The following is a 21,235-nucleotide window of genomic DNA, read 5'->3' on the forward strand; positions in this document are numbered from 1 at the left end:
GGATCCTCCATCCTCTTGGTGGGCTTCCATTCGTCAAATACAGAGGGTGCGTCCGTTTAATGTGGCGAAAGAATGAGTTAAAAACTCTGAAATCTTGTTCACAGCCATCTATTCCACAGTAAACCCAAAAATCCTGCCTTCGACCATGAGCTGCATTTATGTGGCTAAGGAGCACCTTCAGAGTTAAAGAAACAAAGATAAAACAGATCATACATCTCCAGAGCGCCATGGTGAACTGTTTTCGCGCAGTAGCAATGCAGCTTTACTTTACCGCTCTCCACTGAAGGCCACAGATGAGAGTGTGGGACCATGGGAAAGGTAGGCAATTTTAAAAATATATGCATCCTTAATTATCCAATTTTTCAGGTTTAAATTACATCAGTTATATTTATTTTTAGGCAATAAGTGTTTAAGACTGAATTTATATTTTTATTTTCTTTTTTTTTACTTAAAAAAAATTAAATATAAATAATTTTCTGCATGCGCATTCTCAGTTCCTGTCGTGACGTTACTTTCACGCGGGACAAACTCTTTTCCCCTGCTTTGTTAACCATCAGGACCGTTAGGAAGATCAAAATTATTTATCTAAACAAAGTGAACAGTAATTTAAGGTTGGTAACATTAAGTTGATTTGAAAAATACTATGGTACAACGGTGTTATTAAGATAAAGTCGTGTTTTGTGAGGGCTGCTAGTTAGCAATCTAGCTAATGTGTTAACTTTAGCTAAATGTTCTTATTTAAGCCGTAGGATATTTCCAGGTACTGTGAGTGGAGGCTTTGGAACCGAACTAGAGAACTGCTGTCACGGCATGGACAACTTTGACGATGCCATACTGTCTGTGTTGCAGGGTAAGTCTTATTTTTCAGTTATTTTGGTACGTTAGCTAAGCAGCCTTAGCATCTGTTAGCATCATTTCTGAAACTTGGAGCTAGGATTGCACTCTACTCTGAACTTTATCCACATTATAGCCTTGAGCTGTCTTTGCCAAAATAGACTTGGAACATCATTCTTGAAGACAGCCAAAAATAGTTTTATTGCATTCCCAAATATTTGATAAACTGTTTTAAGTTTGACATTTTATCCTGTTAATATTACTTATTGCTAAAATACATTTATTGACAAAAAAAATGACCTCAATATGTAATAAGCCACGCCCAGGAAAAGAGAAATAAATATCACTTTTGAAGTTGTTTTTCTCTTTTACAGCTGCGAATATTGATGAGGAAACTTTGAGGAGCTTTACCCGGGATGACCTAAAGGATCTTTTTCCGGGCCATGAAAATTTCTTCCGTAGAAAGAAGATTTGGGATTTTATCAGCCAAAAGGTAAATACACATTATACCACTAAGAAGATGATTACTGTCCATATTGTCTAGCATTAATTTGCCTAATTGTGTATTTTTGTTTATATCCCACAACTGTTATAGTTTAAGAGTACTGACCAAGATGCCAACACTTTCCATCGAAGCGAGAGTAACCCCTTAGGCTTTGATGTGTCACAATGTCAGCCTCAAACTTCCACTCCCATTTCCTACACTGCTGACAAAAAAATGAAAATGCCAGACCCACCAGAGTATGTGGTGTATACAGATTCAGAGTTGGACATGGTGCGCAGTCAGTACTTTGCATTGCTCCACAGTGGAAAGGAAAAGGACTGTAGGATGTTGAAGGAGCTATGTTGCAGACTTGTAAGGAACACCGTCACCAGCATGGTTGCAATCCTCCGTGCTAGTCCCATGGGGAAAGAAGTAACATACCCCTCCAAACTCGAAATGAGAGCAATGTCGCAGAAGATTGTCGACTATTACCCCATGTTACGTGATGCTGACACACACATGCCATACGTAAGTCATTCTTTACTCACTACAATATCTAAAATTGAGCGAGATAAAAAAAAGAATGTACAAATATATATTATTTTACCACAGCTGACCATCTACACCAAACTGTACAAACGACTCCAAAATATGAAGTCTCCAAGGAAGAGGCAGGGCTCCATGCCACAACGAGGCAGGCCCAGGAAGACTCTTTTCAGCTCAGATGACACAGACAACGGGACTGAAGGTGACCTAAGTGGTGAAGCAAGTGGTTCAAGTGACTATACCATACTTCTTGAGAGCAATGATGACCTCAGTGAGGATAACTCAAATGCAGGTGTGTACTTTGGTCTGCTGTACTAATGACTTTTGGACATCTAAAACTTCAAAGAGACCACCTGCCCTCAGTTTTCTGTTCAGAGTGCATCACAAGATTTATACAGTGTTGAGTATTTTCCTTAACTTTCTAGCTATTCCCTGTTATTACATTCTGTTCATCTTCTGTTTTTTCCTCAGAGAAAGAATCCCAATTGCCGCTACCCTCCACTGTACCAACTACGTCAAACAATACTACCCTGGCTTTACCACTATTATCCAAGTCAGCCTCATGCTCTGCACCCAGGGCTGATATAGGTCCTTCAACTGCACCTCCAGATGATGTTGTTGGTAAGTCCACCATCACCCTTATCTACCTCTGTCTGACTGTGGTTCCTCTTACAGCTCTTTCCAAAATATGGTTGCAGCAATGAACCCCGTTCTAAGTGTTTATTCCAAAAATCATAGTGGTTTGGCATTAACTCGAGTTGGTGTGTAAAATCAACATATGATAGATACCTCATTCCAGTTTGCCAGTTAGCCATAGTAAGTATTTTACCACTTTGTGTTGTAATGGGTGTTACTCAGTGCTGATTATTTACACATGTAAATCCTCATGCTGGTCACATCTATCATGCCTTATCACAGTGTTTCTGTCATAGATCAAATTACCTAAAATATTTTTATCCATCAGCTCATAATCACTGTTCACACTGATGTGAACGATATACACAGTAAACAACCTTTACCTTATTTTCACCACAGTTTTATTCACGGGCATCTTAAACTGTCGTTTTAATATTTGATTCTGTTCAAACTAACAATTAACATAAATCCATGATCATTATAAGAAAAGGACACAAAGGGAAATGATCAGGACATATAGGGTCAGTTCATTACTCAAACATATTTAACCTAAACATTAATTCTCAGAAATATTATACTTAAAAACAACCATGCAACCTTACTAGAAATGACTGATTAGAAAAATCTGAATTTTGTGAAGTCTAGTTACACCATGTCTTACAATTGCTCTTTGCTTTCCCTAGCAGACCATGACAGCCTGAAGATGCAGGCAAGACATTACAAAACCTTGAGCAACATGTACAGGAAACCCAATGCAAAACCCAACCAAAGTGACGTTGCTCAAATTTTGGACCTGGAGTTTGAGGCCAGACGAGCTTTTATTGACACAGATGTTACAAGGGAAGAAGACAGGCCCAGAAAAATATTTGAAGCATACCCGTGCTTCAAAGACATACAAAATGTAAGTTCAACTACCTTCAGTTAAATTCCTTGCTTTCTCTGGATAGGTTTAGTTAGTTCTTGACTAACTGAGCACAACTTTGTCATAGGCGATGGATGAACTGCGTCGCATCATTGGTGGCTCCAACTGCAAATACATAGATCAAATGAAGGGTCGATGGGCAGAGTTTTGTTCGAAAGTGCAGTTCTATGGCATTTGGAAGAAGGTCCTGAAACCTCCTCTCCCCTTGGATGTACGTGGAGGTAAGTGGCCTTTTCATACATTAAATCCACACATCAGATATGTTCGGATTGCTTTGTTGAGATACTTTTCTCTGTTCACAGTGGATTTTACTGTCACTCTCTTCAATGCACTTCCATCTCTTTTTCCTTCAAAAACTACACCACCAAAGCGGCTGGGAAGTGCCAGTGAGGCTCTCCTTCATATCCTCAAGGTGAGAACAGCTGCAATACCAGCCACTGTAACTTGTACTCCATTTACTTGTATTGTTATTATTAATATTATTATTTTGCTTTTCCTGCTTAATAAGAGTGGGTTGAAGTTCAATTCAGCAGGGATTAAATTACTCCTTATTCAGGATTTCTTAATTGTTATTCAAAACCTACTCCAGAGAGGCAGCACAGAGCAAAAGCACATTGCAGTTAGGATACAAGTAGAAGCAGTAAAATGATATATTTAAAAAGGCCTTCAAAAACTAGAATATGTAAAACAGTTAAAAGAAATTGTTTTAAAAAACAAATGAGAAAAAAAGCACAAATAGACATGATAAAAATGCTGCAAATTAGAGAAAATTCATGCTCAGAATTAATACATTTCCAAAATTTCATATTTATGTAAGTCAGATATTTTATATTTATTTCTTCTATTCCAACAGTAAATCAGTTGGAGCATTCTAAACTCTTGATATTGCTATTTGTGTCTTAAGCTGTTTGGATGCACAGCAACCCTTTCATTTAAAATCTTGAAGAATTTGTCCTTTTTTTGTGCTTCTTCTAGCCAGGTGAAGATGCAATGCTATACCTGGAGAAGCGGCCTCTCTCCTCCCCAGTGCTGCTTTTTGATGGAACAACCAGCATTGTTGCTGTAGGAAACATACCAGTGACCACTCTCCCCTTGGAGGATTTCTGGGAAGGAATGTTGGTGTTGATGGCATATTACTACACCTTGCACTTAACATACCCAAAATGTGTTGCAACGGTCCTCTCTGTCATACAAACTGAGGTAATCACTGATGCCATCCATGATCAAGATGCCACTAGTGCATATAAGAAAGCAATAGCTGAGTGGAAGTCGTTCTTTGAAAAATAGGTGAATACCAAGCAGGATTTTATCAGGTCATTTGCAGTTTGTTTAGTTTTGTAGTACGTTTGTACAACTTTGTTCCTAATTTGCCTAGCAATGTCCTGAGAAACGGCTTTACTTAAGATGCTTTACAAATGAAAGTTGTTGTTGTTTTTTCTTAGTGACACTTTACCTGAGGCATGTAAAGTTTTAAGTCAGTAATGCCATTATTTATAACATTGTGAGACTATGTGACTGTCACAAAAGTTTAAGGCCAAAACTGTAATTTTTTTTCTGTGTTTAGGCCTTTTAAAGGGTTGATTTAGACTTTTAGGGATTGTGCAGCAGCCCTATTTTGTTTTAAAAAAAAGGATTTTGTTCTCATGAGAGAAATAAATGTTGGCATATCACTCTTGTCCTGGTTGTGATTTCAGTAGAAGCCAAGGAGTAGGAAAAAGGTCTGTTTTAAGGTTTTTTTTGCCTGGATTTAATATTGATTCGGCTCTATTTTAAGATAAGCCAACCTGAATCAAGAAACAAATTAATCATATTTCACTAATATTGAGTAGTTTTTCATAGTATTAGAACTATTTTTCTCGTTGCAGTGCATTCATTTGCTGCAAGTAAGAATTCAAAACATAAAAAAAGACTGTAATTTAGCATATTTAACTAATATTTGGGACTTGATATCAAGTAATTTTATCTTAAATTGAGCTCTTTAAAGCTTATTTTAACCCTCTTCAATTCTCAAATGTGTTCTTTTATTTCTGGATTAAAAAATCTTATTTCAAGATTTCTTATTAAGTAAAATAAACTTGCTGCATGGACAGATAATTTCACTTGTTTTCAGTGCTTTTTGTATCAAATGTAGTATTTTTTTCCTAAATATAGACTAGCCATTTTTGCAGTGTAATAGGGGCCAATAGGTTTTTAATTTTCATGCTAAATAAATAGCTAGTTATCAGATGTGTGTGCATAAATGAGGTAGACAGTAACACATATAATTTGGCAATATACTGTACTGAAAGTCGAGAAATACTTCCCAAACATAGTTATCAGAAAGACAACGCGGTGTTTTTGATGATCTTTGGTCCTACTCTGCGTTAGTGTGTACTGTGTTAACCTGTACCAAATGGACGCGGGTCCTGGATGCAGAGTCCTGAGCATTTAGTTAAAATTAGATTTTGTTTAATGCCGCTCTTTGTGAGGCTTTCAAACAGCGAGTTCTGGACAGAAGCCACTATTTCATAATACAGACACTTCTAGTTGTGAAATATTCCTTCAAGTCAGTGCTAGACCATCTTTGTGCTGAATTAAGAGCTCATTTCAGCAAAGTCTTCCTCTACTTAACTCAAGCACATTGTCTCCATATCACATTTGACAGGGTTGTTTGTTTTCCTCCTCCTCTTGTTAATACCAATATGACTTTTATCCATGGTGCTCTGGACACATGCAGGATGTAAGGCCACTGTTATTTCCTGAGGACAGAGCCGTACTGATAAACAGCAGTGATTTGCTCAGCGTTTGACAGTTTGCTTATTTCATTTTTCCACCTAGGACTCCTCATCAGTTAATTTCAACACGGCAGCCTCAGAAGCCCGAGTCTTTGGGGAAATGTCATTTTTAATTAATTCCCAGGTCTTTTAAGATAAGCAGCTAGTCGTTAATTTCACCCAGGGCGTAACGTTGTCAGGGGCCCAGAAGCATGACGTATGTCTGTCAAGATTAATTACTATGCAAAAACAGCTCTCTTTTTTCTTCTTGCCTTTCCCCTTGTATACAGGAGTGCCTAACTGACCAGCTAACAAAAAGTGCTGTCTGAATGGGCAAAGTAACAGTCCCTGGATGATACTGTGTGTGATTCATGTGGCATGTTGAAAATATTTTTATGATGTCAGTCAGATATTTTCAGGGAACTCTGAATATCCAGTGGAAAATCTCAAAAATGATTAACATTAAATTATCCCTATGATCTGTTTAAATATGTATAATTTATTTATTTGATTTGATTATTTTTGCCATTACTGGATAGAGACAGCAAAAACACACAGGAAGACTGGGAGAGAGAGAGGGGGACGACACGGGCTGCAGGTTGTACTCGAACGCTGCTTTCCGACCATGTGCATGTGGCCTGAACTTGCTGCTGAACTAAACTAGCACCGCTTCTTTATATTTTTAATAATAATAGTAAAAACTTTAGTTTTAGCATTAGCAGTAATTTATATATTGCCTTTTCAGAAACCCAAGAGCATAAAAAAACCAAAGTATATAAACAAACAAAACGTCTAGAGGTTCAAGATTTTGTTAAAGTGGTGAGATTATATTGTAATATTAAATATACTATATACATAATATTGTTTTACAAAACATTATACAGAAATGTGCAGTGTGATTGGAATGCGAGCACCTAATGGCTTAGCTATGTATGAGCACTAACGCAGGTTTGGAACAGCCGCTGAGCAGGAAAATGCTACGAATAAATTGAAAGAGCCACAACCCAGGTTTGAGTTGTCTTTCTCATTATAACCATGGCAATATCAAACCTCCTCTTTATTAAATCACACAGGTGTCGTTTTTGTTATTACTGAGGTCTAAGGAGATCATAAAAAATGATTCAAAGCATGTGTGATAACAACATGGCCAACTGTCCATGGCTAGCTGGTGAACATTAGTAACTACCTAACTTGCTTCTGTGCTGACTTACTTCAAGATTGAAGATTCTTTATTTGTCACATGTCACACTAGTACAACACACTGTGAAGTGTGTCCTGAACTGCTCCTTGACTGTGTGAAACTTTATAAACAATAAGTAAATTGAGCAACGTTAATCACAGGGGAGCAAAGGTCATTCCTGGGGATGTCAGGGAAACAATCCTCCAGTTACACTGAAGGCAGAAAATCCACTTAGATGATGTTGGGATTAAATTATTTGACGTGCCTCAATTCTATGCTTTATATGAACTAAAATGCCATATTACCATATAGTGTGGTATTAAGTGGACACGGCCCTGAAAATAGAGGCATTAGACTACGTGTGCTCGGGGAGTAGAAAGCTGTAGACTCTCACTCACGCTTGCCTGGGAAAACGTAGATAAGACGGGACCATCTCTGGTGGAAAGTTACTGAGACACTGTCGTTTAGACTAGAGTGAGAGAGCTTCTGTAATAAAACTGTCAGGGGAACACCAGCACTTTGAGATCCGCGGCCACGTGTCATGCAGGACGCATCTCCCTCCTAGAAGTAATAGAGTGTGAAATGGTCTACTGAGCAGTGTTTTGTCTTCCATTGGATGCCTCGGAGGAATCAAAAGAACTTGGTGAAGTGTTGATATTTAACAAGGAAGAGAAGAGTGAGATCCCTCACAGTGAATGTTGAAGATTTCCTTTGATTTCCAGGGATGTTCTCCCTGCGGTGGAGGATGAACAGGTAGGTGGAGGTGAGTGGTCCAGGTGAAATGGGAGGGAAACTGGAAGCTGGATTATCTTGGCAGGGCTGCAGTGAGTTAAACAGGTCAACACGATTTGGCCTGTTGCCGCTTGAGAGAGGCAGACTATCTAGCAAAACCTCGATAGATCAGCTGGTCCTCACATACTGGCATTAATGATGATGATCAGCAGCAGATGTGTCAGGCTGAGGATCTGGAACAGAGAGCTCTGCCCAATAGGTAGGATTCTGCAGGAAGCTTGCTCAGGAGAAGGAGAAACTGGACCAACCTGCTCCCTCATGACAGTTATTTGTTTTTCTAAAACTAATGGTGTAATGGATTAGTAGAGCTAATCAAGCGGTAGACGCAAATTTAACAATTTCTTTTCTTTATTTATTGAGTAAGCCCAAATATACTTAAATCTAAATTGAGACTGAAAAAAGCAACCTCCACCCATGAGCCTATTGTATGGATTTTGTAATTTAGATTTTCACACCTGGATTTGAAATTGGATTATCATAGATATGCATTAAGTTAAATATTTGGGTCAACAAAGAGTGTTGGAGAATATGTAGATGTCAATGAATGTTAGTGGTTTTCCAATTATCTCCTTCGATGATGTGGAGGGAGGGAGATGATCAGGGAGGGAGAGTGCTTTCAACATTAAATTCAATTCAAATCAATTTGATTTTGAAACTACCAATTGACAACAACAGACATTAAATATGGGCCTTTTATTTGATGCATCACAAATTTACAGAGGGGTGTAAATGAAGGTAAATATGTTGCAAAATGAAAGAGCTTGTAGAATAAAAAGTGAGAATACACCTGGGACAGGACAGATGTGAGACCTTGGGTCGTCCTTACTGAATTGTGCATAGGCTTTATTAAAATGTTCCATGGTGATAAAACTGAAACTGTTCAATATTATAAACACTTAGGATGCTGGCTGGATGTTATTTTCACACATTCACAACTTGTAAGATCATTGTACAGTCCACAATTTTATCTGCACCTGTTTAGTCATAGTTGTTGTGATGTTTATATGAATCTATATCCAAGCCAGTTCATTCTGTGCGTCACAGTGCACGATTGTGTCTTAAATGAAAAAGAAGTTTGACTACGGTGGCCCTAAGAGGCCAGATGGACTGCAACTTCAGAAAACACCAGCAATATGAAAAATGCTGCAAAAGTGCACAAAACACAACGGAAATAGGAAAAAGAACAACAAATAGGAAAAAACACAGCGGAAGTGTTTCTGGGGAAACAATAACCCGACGGACCAGTTGCAGGAAGCTCCGGACCCCACGTGACTACCAGTTGTCAGGTGACCATTTTGGCAGCAACATGAACAGCGCCACTGTAAGCGGCAATGTAGAAACTTTTAAGCCATCGGAGTTAATTTAATTTCTCTTTAATTCGCATGACATCGAGCTGTATATAAAAAAAAAAAGGTTAAATATTACCGACCCCTATAATGTTGTTGTTCTTTTTCCTATTTCCGTTGTGTTTTGTGTGCTTTTGCAGCGTTTTTCTTATTGCTGGTGTTTTCTGAAGTTGCAGTCCGTCTGGCCTCTCAGGGCCACCGTAGTTGACCCTCCCTAGCAAATCTAAAAGAGCAGTGCTGTATGATTTTTATTGACAAGGATCAGCTGCAAAGACTGTGTCAGGGTGCTGCTTGGCAAGCAGGACTCAATCGCAGGACTCTGTTCAGTGAATTTATTAACAAGGTGATGTGTATGGGCAGAACGTTGTGCCATCAGAAACTGAATTTGAATAAGTTAAATTCAAATTTGAATTGCTCAGATTGAATCTGAATTGTAACTTGAATAAATGCTTTTTAAAACTGAATTTGAATTAGCCTAATTTGAAATTCAGTAAATAGTTTTGAAAATGATCATCACTAAATTGAAATTGAATTTTATATTTTGAAAATGAATTCATTTCCTTTGAAACTGTATTTTATCCTTTAAAAATGTAGCTCTCAAGTTGGGATGCTGTGTAAGAGATAGATAGATAGATAGATAGATAGATAGATAGATAGATAGATAGATAGATAGATAGATAGATAGATAGATAGATCGATCTAAATTACAATGGTTTGGATATTCATTTGCATGTTTCCCTACTTTAGTGATCTCTGCAAGCATACAGGGCTCTGAGAGTGTACAAGATGAGAACCCGAATTCTACAGTCGATCATATTTGTCAAAGCTGAACCCAGGGCTAACTATGCTAATTAGTGTTTTTTGCTACAATAAGCATAAAAGTTACTGTACGGCTATCATTTGTTAACATGACTACTAACTTACTACATAACTACTACGCCTTCCTGGAAAGCATCATGACCTTCTCCATCACCTGCTGGTTCCACTCCCTCAGCCTTCAGAACAGGAACAGACTGCAGCACACTGCATCAGTGTGCTCTAAAACCATTGGACTGCCTGTCAGAGCTCTGGCTCAGGTTTTCAGCCAACAGGCCCTTAGACAGGCAGCCAGAATCATCAACGACCCCGCTCACATTCTTCACCCCGCATTTCAATGGCTCCCCTCTGGGCGACGCCTCCGCTGCATTTCCTGCAGGACTGAGAGGAGGAGGAGGAGAACCACCTTTGTCCCCAAAGCCACCCTGCTTTTTAACTCCAGCCGATAAGAACATTTCCCACACCCATGAACATAAACTACACTCTTCTTACACCACTGACACTTTATTCACCTTCAGTCACCTTAATTTTTAAAACTGTGTAATAAAACTGTATATACTGTATATTCTGTGTATTTATTATTTCACTCCTATTGCTTGTGCTTACTGTACTTATCTTCAACGTATGCTGCTCGGTTGTTTGTTAATTGCCCCTTGGGGATAAATAAAGTCTTCTGAATCTGGATCTGAATCTGAATGACACTTGTTCTTATACATGTAATACATTTATTACCAACCTGAGAGTTTATCCACTGGTCACTTCTGAGGTCTTAATCCAGCTCAAGACGCTGTAGATTCCCGTCAGTAACACTTTTGGTTCGCTGGTAAAACGTAGTTCTATTAATCTGCGCTCGATTACTCTGGAACCGGAACCAGATGTAGTCCCAAAAAACTGAATTTTGGAACTTAAATTGAATTGTAGAACTGAAACTGAATGGTGAGAAGGAAAATTCTCTTCATTCAATCCAGAATGACATTTAAAAATCTTCTAATCACGTACCAGGTCTTGAATAAAAGGGCCTCATCTTATCTTAATGACCTTATAGAACTGTATCATCCCATTAGAGCTCTTGACTCTCAGACTGCGCGCTTTCTTGTGGTTCCAAGTAAAGTGGGAGGCAGAGCCTTCAGTTTTCAGGCCCCTCTTCTGATTAAAGATTCAAGATTCAAGATTCTTTATTTGTCACGTGCATGGTTATACAGGTTCAGTGGGGCAAAAAAGTATTTAGTCAGCCACCGATTGTGCAAGTTCCCCCACTTAAAATGATGACAGAGGTCAGTAATTTGCACCAGAGGTACACGTCAACTGTGAGAGACAGAATGTGAAAAAAAAATCCATGAATCCACATGGTAGGATTTGTAAAGAATTTATTCGTAAATCAGGGTGGAAAATAAGTATTTGGTCAATAACAAAAATACAACTCAATACTTTGTAACATAACCTTTGTTGGCAATAACAGAGGTCAAACGTTTACTATAGATAATATATATATATTTCACCTCTCTCGTAGTTACTGTCACGGTCCTGGGTCTTATGACCCAGTGTTTTGAGTTTTAGTTCATTTTGATGTTTATAGTTTATGTTTAAGCCCTCCAGGTTTTCTAAGTTCATTTGTTACCATGCCTAGGTGATTTTAGTTCTTATTAATTCCCCCCTCGTGTTTCCAACCCATGTTAAGTCTCCCCTGCTCTTCATGTGTTTCATGTCTGTGTCTTACGTTGTCAAGTTCTGGTTGTCATGTCTGCGTTTCATTATGTTTCCTGTTTTATTTTGGAAGGAGTCGTGTGTTCTTGGTTCTGTGTATTTAGCTTCACTGCTCCTGTCATTAGGTTCATGTTAGTCAGCTGTTTCCTCATGTGTCTCCACTTCCCCTGATCACCTCGTGTGTATTTAAGTCCTCTGTTTTTGCATCTCATTTGTCAGGTCGTCTGCTCGTCACTTCAGCATTCTATGTCAGTTCACCACGTTTAAGGTTTTTCATGTTTAGCTTTAGTTCACCCAGTTTAGGCTATGGTTTAGTGTTCACCTGTGTCCTGCTGTTTGTACTCCCTTTTTGCTGGCCTCAATAAACGGCTGATTTTCTGTTAACTCTACGCCACGTTCAGTTTATGGAGTTGCGTTTGGGTCCGTTTGCCAACACCTACAGTCTGCCCTCGCCAGACTGTGACAGTATGACCTGACCATGTCGGACCCAGCGACCCCTGGTAGAGACGTAATCCAAGCAGTGGAGTCGTTATGCTACCAGTGGAGCCGAAGCTCTAGTGAGGAGGAGAGGGAGGAGTTACTTTACTCGTTGGGGACAAGCGTCACGGTTTTCCCCTGGTTATGGGAGGCGCTACCCCCTCTGATCTCGGACTTCCTCCGCACCATCCTCCCAGCCTGCCCTCGGCAGCATCAGCGGTCCGGTGTGCAGACTGCGTCACCACAGCCCCGTGGCCGCGCAGCCTCCCCTCCGCCTGCTGTAAGCATACGAGTCGGCACGCTGAAGTTCGCCACGGCACCACACTCCTCTACGCTGGCGCCGTCCCTCTACTTGCCGGTTTCCACTTCGCCATCGCAGCTCAGTCGTTCACCCTCACCGCCTCGACCGACCTACCCATCTTCCGCTTCCTACCTGGCACGGATGTGGTCCGAAGACGAGGAGCCGGTCGCCACAGAAATCAAAGTTTCATCCACGACCACCTCAAAGAGGAAGCGGCGTTCGCGTCGCCGTCGCCCAGCGCTACGGCATGTTTCGCCCTCCAACGAGCCACACGAGGATGCGGGGGAGGTCATGGATTTCGACCTGGAGGAGCGGCAGCGTGCAGCATGCGCTCAACTGGATGAAGAGCTCCGGTGGAAGCCATGGCTAGCTCCTGACTATGAGGAGATCTTCCCGGGAACCCGCCTGGCTCTCGGGGGTCCCCTGAGCTTCCAGGAACTCTCGTCTACTGCTCCATCAGCACCCAGTTCACCAGCCTCTGCGACGCCGCCCGGCGCGCATGAGGCGCCGTTGTCTGGTTCATCGGGAGCTGCAGTCAAGAAGAAACGGCGTTCGCGTCCCCGTCGCGCTGCGCGACAACCGGAGGTGAGTGAACGCACTCTCCCATCACCAGCCTCCGTTGAAGCCGTAGAAGAGGAACTAGATTCAAGTTTACAGATTCAAGGGTCACCATTAAAGGAGACACATAGTGTGGAGGCGGCAGTACTGTGACTGATGTGGTCTGTTCGTCTGGCTTCCATGAACAGGGAGTAAGACCCACACAGACTGTAAATCCCAGCACTGGAGAACCTCAGCCTGTGTTCTCGTCACCGCCACCGGAACAGGAGTTTGACGGTCCAGCCTCTGAGCCGACCGGGAAATCCCCTGTTTCGCGTTTTTCTTGCAGTGAAAACAATGACACTATTTCAGAGACAGCCAGTGCTAACTGTAAGCTGAGTAATGCAGTGCTAACCGGGCCGCCGCCCAGAGATTTTGCCCTGAAGACACCCGTAGACAGTGATTTGGCAGGGACCACTGGTGTAATACTTAGAGGGAGGGAGACCTCCACAGACCTAAAAGCTAATTGTGTGACAAGAGGGGGGGAGGAATTTCCTCCGTTGTCCGTTACTTCGCCTGGGGTTCCATCTAAAGCTGAGTTGCCTGTGGCTAACGCCTCCCTTCCTGAGTCTGCTCTGCTCACCTACGAGGTGCTTAAAGTAGACACTTGTGCTTTCACAGCGAATGAGGATTTTTTAGAGGAGGGTCATGTCGCAGAGCATATAAGAACGGAGGGTGAGACGAGGTGTGATCATGTTTTGCCTGCTGCTCCTGTGTCCAATGAACTTAAAAATAAGAATGCTGGTCATGACCTCATGTTGGGACTTAAAGGTGACAACAGGGATTCTAATCAGGGTAACACGAACTGTGAAATGTCCCCACCTAAATTCTGTTTTCCCCACAGTCGTGAGCAGGGTGTTTTTGGACTGTTTACCTCCATCCCTGCCGCCTCTACTCAGAGGATTGAGTCTGAGACCAGGGGATACGATTCCACTATTAATGACCATGTAGCGTCCCCTCACGGAGTTACTTTGACACAGTTCTCCGAGGTTTCTGTGAGCACATTATCGGACAGGGTTTTGAGTCCCAAGGTTAGTGTTAACACCAGCACACAGCCGGAAATGTCACCCGTCTCGGCTATGGTTGCTAGCACAGCATTATCCGTACCCATTTCACCATACACTCTACATAACACCCTTGAGTTACAGTCCACCTCTAGCGTGGTCCCAAGTCAATGTACCACTTACCGCTATCAGACTGGTCAATTCTCATCACCCAGATCCATATCTGAATATCTCATGTTCACCCAGGGACTTCCCCCTGGAGGTTTAAGTCATGTTTTTGTGGGTAATATAGTAATCCTTGTTTTCCCTGTGGCTGACCCAGCTTACCTGTGCCATAACGTTATGTCATTGATTGAGTCTGAAGGGCGGAATGTAGACACAGGGCTTTCTGTTTCTGAACCTATTATGTCAACTAACATGGGTCTTGCAGTGACTGGGCTGGTCTCTGCCTCAAGACATCTCACACCTGTTTGTTTCTGGACTGATACCTATAAGATGTCATGTGAATGCAGCCGGCCTGTTGCCACGTCAGCTGGAGGGTCCGAGGGGCCCGTTCAGCCGCCCGTCTCCGCTGGAGGGTCCGAGGGGCCCGTTCAGCCGCCTGTTTCTGCTGGAGGGCCCAAGGGGCTCGTTCAGCCTCCTGTCTCCGCTGGAGGGTCCGAGGGGTCCGTTCAGCCTCACGCCCCGTCAGCTGGAGGGCCCGAAGAGCCTGTCCAGCCGCCACCTCTGCCTCGCCTGGTCCAGCTTCATCCGAGTCTTCATCCTCGTCTGGTCCAGCCTCCGCCTCGCCTGGTCCAGCTTCATCCGAGTCTTCATCCTCGTCTGGTCCAGCCTCTGCCTCTGCCACGCCTGGTCCAGCTTCTGCCTGTGCTTCGCCTGGTCCAGCTTCATCCGAGTCCTCATCCTCGTCTGGTCCAGCCTCCGCCTCGCCTGGTCCAGCTTAATCCGAGTCTTCGTCCTCGTCTGGTCCAGCCTCCGCCTCTGCCACGCCTGGTCCAGCCTCCGCCTGTGCCTCGCCTGGTCGAGCTCCAGCCTGTGCCTCGCCTGGTCGAGCTCCAGCCTGTGGCGTTGTGGTCAGACTTCCCAAAGGCCGGGTGTGAAACAACCTTGTAGCCCTACTTGTATGGCGTGTAGCAATGGTCCAGTATCCTATCTCCCATCGTCGGATACGTCCAAGGTTCGCTTTATTAAAGTCTCCCACTATAATGAGGGCTGAGCCCGGATCTCTGTTTTGAAAGGCACTAAGCACATCATGTAATTCGGAAAGAGCAGTGTTGGGTAAGTTACTTTAAAATAGTAACTTAGTTACATTACTAGTTACTTCTCTCAAAAGTAACTCAGTTACTTCAAGTTACTCGTTACTTTCAAAGTAACTAGTTACTAGGGAAAGTAACTTTGGTTTTACTCAGAATTCTCCTGTTAATGTGTTGCTTCCATAACTTTGCCAGTCTTCTAGCTTGCTTACTTGCCACAGTGCACTGTGCCACCTACCAATAGAAAGGAAAAGATAATGTGCACATTTCCACGAGAGAAATCCCATGCCTGGACCGTCGTTGACTGCTGCCATGATTCTAGCCTACGTCACAGCGTCATGTGCGCCTTTTACATCCAACACAAAAACTGCAGTCGTGGTGCTTTCGATTGTACTCAGAACTCGGAAATTCTGCCTTCTGAATAGGAAGATGTAGGCAACACCAGACTGCAGATGAGCTGCATACAGGGCTGGACTGGGACAGAAAATCGGCCCGGGCATTTTGACTAGAGACCGGCCGCCATTATAGGAAAAATCATAAAGCCTTTGAATGAAAACAAACACTGTTGTGACAGTGATGTACACTTTTTTGATGGTATATATGTATCAATCTATCAATCGTTTGTTGTAAGACTCAGATAATTATTTTTTAAAAGCGAGACATTTTAAATGAGAATAAGAAAGAAAAGTATTTCTTTGTGCCCCCCCCCCCCCCCCCCCCCCCCGGCAACACTTTGCTAGACCCGCCCCTGCACAGTTATCAGCTACCTAAAAAAGGATCCTGGTGTTATTTGTCTCTCAGAAACAGTTCATAACTTCCCTTCAACTCATTCATGTCACCTAAAAGGTAAACCTGTTTCTCCATCACCTGTTCAGCTCTGATGATCCAGTAAGGACATCTCCTGGTTTCATCCTCATGTTTCCCTCTCACCAGATAACCAAACCATATCATGACCAGCAGCTTTACAGCTGTGGCTCCAGCAAACATCAGCTGATACTAGAAATTAATATTAAATAAATTCTAACAACAGCTGATCAAGCTTAAACGTGCTGCTGTTGTTTAGCGCGACATCCGCTGGTTTCCTCTTTCTGGCGCAAAGTGAGCGATAAACAAACAAGAGAGCCGATCAGCTGATCATTGATCAGTTTCATGATTGAAGTAAAAACGGGAGAGGGAGGGGGGAGAATGAGAGAAGAAGAGGCAGCTGTGCAGCAAAGACACAGAATAACTCCAGCTTTGTGTCTTTTTCATTGAAGGTGAATTACGGGACAAACTGTTCCTTTTCACCTCAATAAGAAACGTGTAATATTTTCTCTGAATACCAGGCAGGACGGTTGGCAACTCTAATAACTTATGAACAAAATAAAGTTCAACATCATTAACTTCATAGCACCACCCAGCTGTATAGAAACTCCGTCATGCTAGCTAGCACGCAGTACGGAAAAAGTCAGCATAACGAAAATAAACTCCACCTAAACTTGGTTTATATCTGACCCAGAGAGACTGCAGGTTATAACTTCTTACCTGAAGTTCAGTTCACACTTGGACCGGCGGCCGCCTCGGGTCTCTTTTCCTTCTGCGTCCCCTTTCCTTCATCCACCTGCTGGCCTCCACCACTTGCTAATGTTACTGAATCTGTGGAAGCTCCGCGATGCCACCACACGAAGTAACGAGTAACGAGCCTATCTAAATCCCAGTAACGAGTAACGCGTTCCTGATTTTGGCATAATAACTACTTACCGTGCTCGTTACCACAATGGTAAATGGTAAATGGTAAATGGCCTGTATTTATATAGCGCTTTACTAGTCCCTAAGGACCCCAAAGCGCTTTACATATCCAGTCATCCACCCATTCACACACACATTCACACACTGGTGATGGCAAGCTACATTGTAGCCACAGCCACCCTGGGGCGCACTGACAGAGGCGAGGCTGCCGGACACTGGCGCCACCGGGCCCTCTGACCACCACCAGTAGGCAACGGGTGAAGTGTCTTGCCCAAGGACACAATGACCGAGACTGTCCAAGCCGGGGCTCGAACCGGCAACCTTCCGATTACAAGGCAAACTCCCAACTCTTGAACCACGATCACCCAATAATAACGTAGTTACTGTAACGCGTTACTTAATAACGCGTTAGTCCCAACACTGGTTATATCGCATCAGCAGAAGCTTCTCAAACCTTCTATCAGACATTCTGTTCCTTTTTGGGGGAAAGCACCAATCCACCTAAACTGAACAGCCACTGGTGCACTGGATGGAGTTAGACTGTTGTATTTCATGTACATCTTTGTGAGATTTGGGAACTGATTCAGAATCTCGAGCTCATAGTCTGACCTTAAAAAGTCAGTTACTTCTTTTTCTGCTGAGAAGCTTTCTGTGGGCTGATTCTGAAATTCAAAAAAGTCCATTTCGGCTGGGCTGGCTGGCATTTGGGACATATTAGTGTTGTCAGTTGCAGGAGCAGCTTTACGACACTCTGTTATCAGGAGCTCCTTCACATACTCTCTCCTACGCTCATCTCTCAGCCAACAAAGTTTAAACTTGGGACAAGTGGCCGCTGCGAGAAGTCCTTCTTGGCTGTCCAGAACAGCATCAAAACGAGTCTTGATGGCCTGTAACATACAACATGATGCATCTAAGAATAAAATTATTTTACTATATAATTACCTATTGTCATTATTTTATGGGCTTTACAGCTCTAAACCATCTGTATTTTCTATTATCAATACTGTATGAGATTTAATTTTGGTTTTGTTGATATTATGATTAATATTCATGATTAATGATGATCAATGTCCCTGATATTTAACAAGGGGTGAAAACTTGGTCTTTTATTCTATCATTTTAATAATTGTACCCGCTGCTTAAAACAAAGTATAACATCCACCCACTGTGAATGGTATAATAAATTTAACAAATCCACCCAAAGCAGTTAATAATAATCTTACCTTTACAATGACATCTGGAAGGCTGGCTGTCATAGAGGTCATCTTTCAGGGCAAGGGTCTTTGACATCAGGCTTGTGAGTGTTGGCAGTAAAGCCCCGTAGGTGCACTCATCCCCTTGTAAGATGTCCAGAGCCACTGTCAGGGGCTTCATCACAGCACAGTACTCTTTCAAGAACTGGTACTCCCTTTCATTAAGGCACTTGATTCCCAGTTTTACACACAGGGGATTAAGTTCATTCAAGGGAATTGTGATGATTCTAGAAATGGCCTCATACAGGGAATTCCACCTTGTGGATGTCGGTACCATTAGTTTCCTCCGGCTGACTTCCTCCACCTGTTCAGAGGCTAATGTTGATCGACTTGCTTTAGTCCAAAGAGCAGAACATTTTGCAGTGCTACTCCTATATGCAGCCTTGGTGTCTGCACAGGAATTTAGATGTTTGTCAACATCGCTTGTTGAAATCGAGTTAATTGTGTGCGATGCACATCTGTAGTGTGGAGGGAGGCTAAACTGTGCATCACCAGATGCAGCTGAAAGAGCTTCTATGACATCAGTAAAGGTCGGTTCCTCGTCATCACCTTCTTCATTTTCAGATTCAGACTCCAAATTACAGGGCTGACATACTCTGAATGCTTTGGCAAAATTCAATTCAATTCAATTCAATTTTATTTATATAGCGCCAAATCACAACAAAAGTCGCCTCAAGGCGCTTCATAGATACAGAGAAAAACCCAACAATCATATGACCCCCTATGAGCAAGCACTTTGGTGACAGTGGGAAGGAAAAACTCCCTTTTAACAGGAAGAAACCTCCGGCAGAACCAGGCTCAGGGAGGGGCGGGGCCATCTGCTGCGACCGGTTGGGGTGAGAGAAGGAAGACAGGATAAAGACATGCTGTGGAAGAGAGACAGAGATTAATAACAGATATGATTCAATGCAGAGAGGTCTATTAATACATAGTGAGTGAGAAAGGTGACTGGAAAGGAAAAACTCAATGCATCATGGGAATCCCCCGGCAGCCTACATCTATTGCAGCATAACAAAGGGAGGATTCAGGGTCACCTGGTCCAGCCCTAACTATATGCTTTAGCAAAAAGGAAAGTTTTAAGCCTAATCTTAAAAGTAGAGATAGTGTCTGTCTCCTGAATCCAAACTGGAAGCTGGTTCCACAGAAGAGGGGCCTGAAAACTGAAGGCTCTCCCTCCCATTCTACTTTTAAATACTCTAGGAACAACAAGTAGACCTGCAGAGCGAGAGCGAAGTGCTCTAATAGGGTGATATGGTACTACAAGGTCATTAAGATAAGATGGGGCCTGATTATTTAAGACCTTGTATGTGAGGAGCAGGATTTTGAATTCAATTCTGGATTTAACAGGAAGCCAATGAAGGGAAGCCAAAACAGGAGAAATATGCTCTCTCTTTCTAGTCCCTGTCAGGACTCTTGCTGCAGCATTTTGGATTAGCTGAAGGCTTTTCAGTGAGTTTTTTGGACATCCTGATAATAATGAATTACAGTCGTCCAGCCTGGAAGTAATAAATGCATGAACTAGTTTTTTAGCGTCACTCTGAGACAGGATATTTCTAATTTTAGAGATGTTGCGCAAATGGAAGAAAGCAGTCTTACATATTTGTTTAATATGTGCGTTGAAGGACATGTCCTGGTCAAAAATGACTCCAAGGTTCCTCACCGCGTTACTGGAGGCCAAGGTAATGCCATCCAGAGTAAGAATCTGGTTAGATACCATATTTCTAAGATTTTCAGGGCCGAGTACAATAACCTCAGTTTGATCTGAATTAAGAAGCAGAAAGTTAGCGGCCATCCAGGTCTTTATGTCTTTAAATTGGATGCGTTATCCGTTACAGATGCAATAACTTTGCCTTGTAGTCCAGATGATGAATGGATTTCTTTGAGCTCTGCTCCGATTGCATCATAGGTATGGCTGCCTCTAATTCTCTTGCATGCTAGAGCGGCCTTGTTGCGCTGTAATGTGGAATTAATCCAGTGAACTGTTACACCCATAAAACTTTTATTATTTACCGTCCAGATGTCAGCAGTGGTGGAAACAAACTGCCTCTTCGAGTGTAGCCTTCAAGTTAGAGTTCATTTTGTCATATTCTCTCTCAAGGTATCCTACAAATGACTTTCTCTGGGGCAGCTTGACACCACTTTTAGTTGGTATTTTTTCTACGATGCGTCGGAATGATTCAGAGTCAACAGTGGAAATCGGCAACATGTCCTCGACGATATAGGCAGCGACGAGCTTCTTCAGTTCAGCGGCACTAAGTCCTGTCGCTCTTACGTCTAGTTTAACCTGTTTAGCAGGAGTGAGTCCATCTGAGGTTTGCCCGGTGGAAGTAGATGTGGTAGCCACAGCGGTCACGTCAGTGAGGGGATCCTGGGGGTTTTCTGTCAATTTAACATTCTTGTGGCAGCGTGCTAGGTGCTTGCTCAGGTTGGAAGTGGAATTTTTCGACATAGAAAGAAGTTTTCTTCTGATGCAGAGTGTACAACGTACGCTTATGTTTTTGTCGCTTTTTAAAGAGTCAAATTCAAAGTAATGTCAGTATTTCCAAGTATTAAATGCTGCACGATCGTACTCTATCCCTCGCTCCATGTTTTCTATTGTTGACACACGT

At 42.4% G+C, this 21,235-nt stretch overlaps 1 protein-coding gene across 2 annotated transcripts; it reads left to right on the forward strand.

The window, feature by feature from the left end:
- Positions 1–1,674: 1,674 nt before the first annotated feature.
- Positions 1,675–5,038, forward strand: LOC309714874 (uncharacterized protein). Of its 2 annotated transcripts, none has more exons than XM_082547586.1 (7): positions 1,675–1,846; positions 1,931–2,156; positions 2,336–2,485; positions 3,184–3,401; positions 3,490–3,643; positions 3,725–3,834; positions 4,398–5,038. In XM_082547586.1, the coding sequence occupies exons 1-7, from the start codon at positions 1,712–1,714 to the stop codon at positions 4,707–4,709; spliced, it is 1,305 nt and encodes a 434-aa protein (XP_082403712.1). In that variant the 5' UTR covers positions 1,675–1,711; the 3' UTR covers positions 4,710–5,038. The 2 variants fall into 2 exon arrangements, with proteins under 2 accessions (XP_082403712.1, XP_082403713.1); XM_082547587.1 differs by having other exon boundaries at positions 3,187–3,401.
- Positions 5,039–21,235: the final 16,197 nt, after the last annotated feature.

The sequence above is a fragment of the Aulonocara stuartgranti genome (assembly GCF_965226115.1).
Source record: "Aulonocara stuartgranti genome assembly, chromosome: 9".
Classification (NCBI taxonomy): Eukaryota; Metazoa; Chordata; class Actinopteri; order Cichliformes; family Cichlidae; genus Aulonocara; species Aulonocara stuartgranti.

Excerpts from the sequence above, each read along its gene's own strand:
- LOC309714874 (XM_082547586.1), top strand. The coding sequence starts at position 1,712 with ATGGTTGCAATCCTCCGTGCTAGTCCCATGGGGAAAGAAGTAACATAC. Across the intron at positions 1,847-1,930 it reads CTGACACACACATGCCATAC|CTGACCATCTACACCAAACT; the intron begins GTAAGTCATTCT and ends ATTTTACCACAG. Across the intron at positions 3,402-3,489 it reads GCTTCAAAGACATACAAAAT|GCGATGGATGAACTGCGTCG; the intron begins GTAAGTTCAACT and ends ACTTTGTCATAG.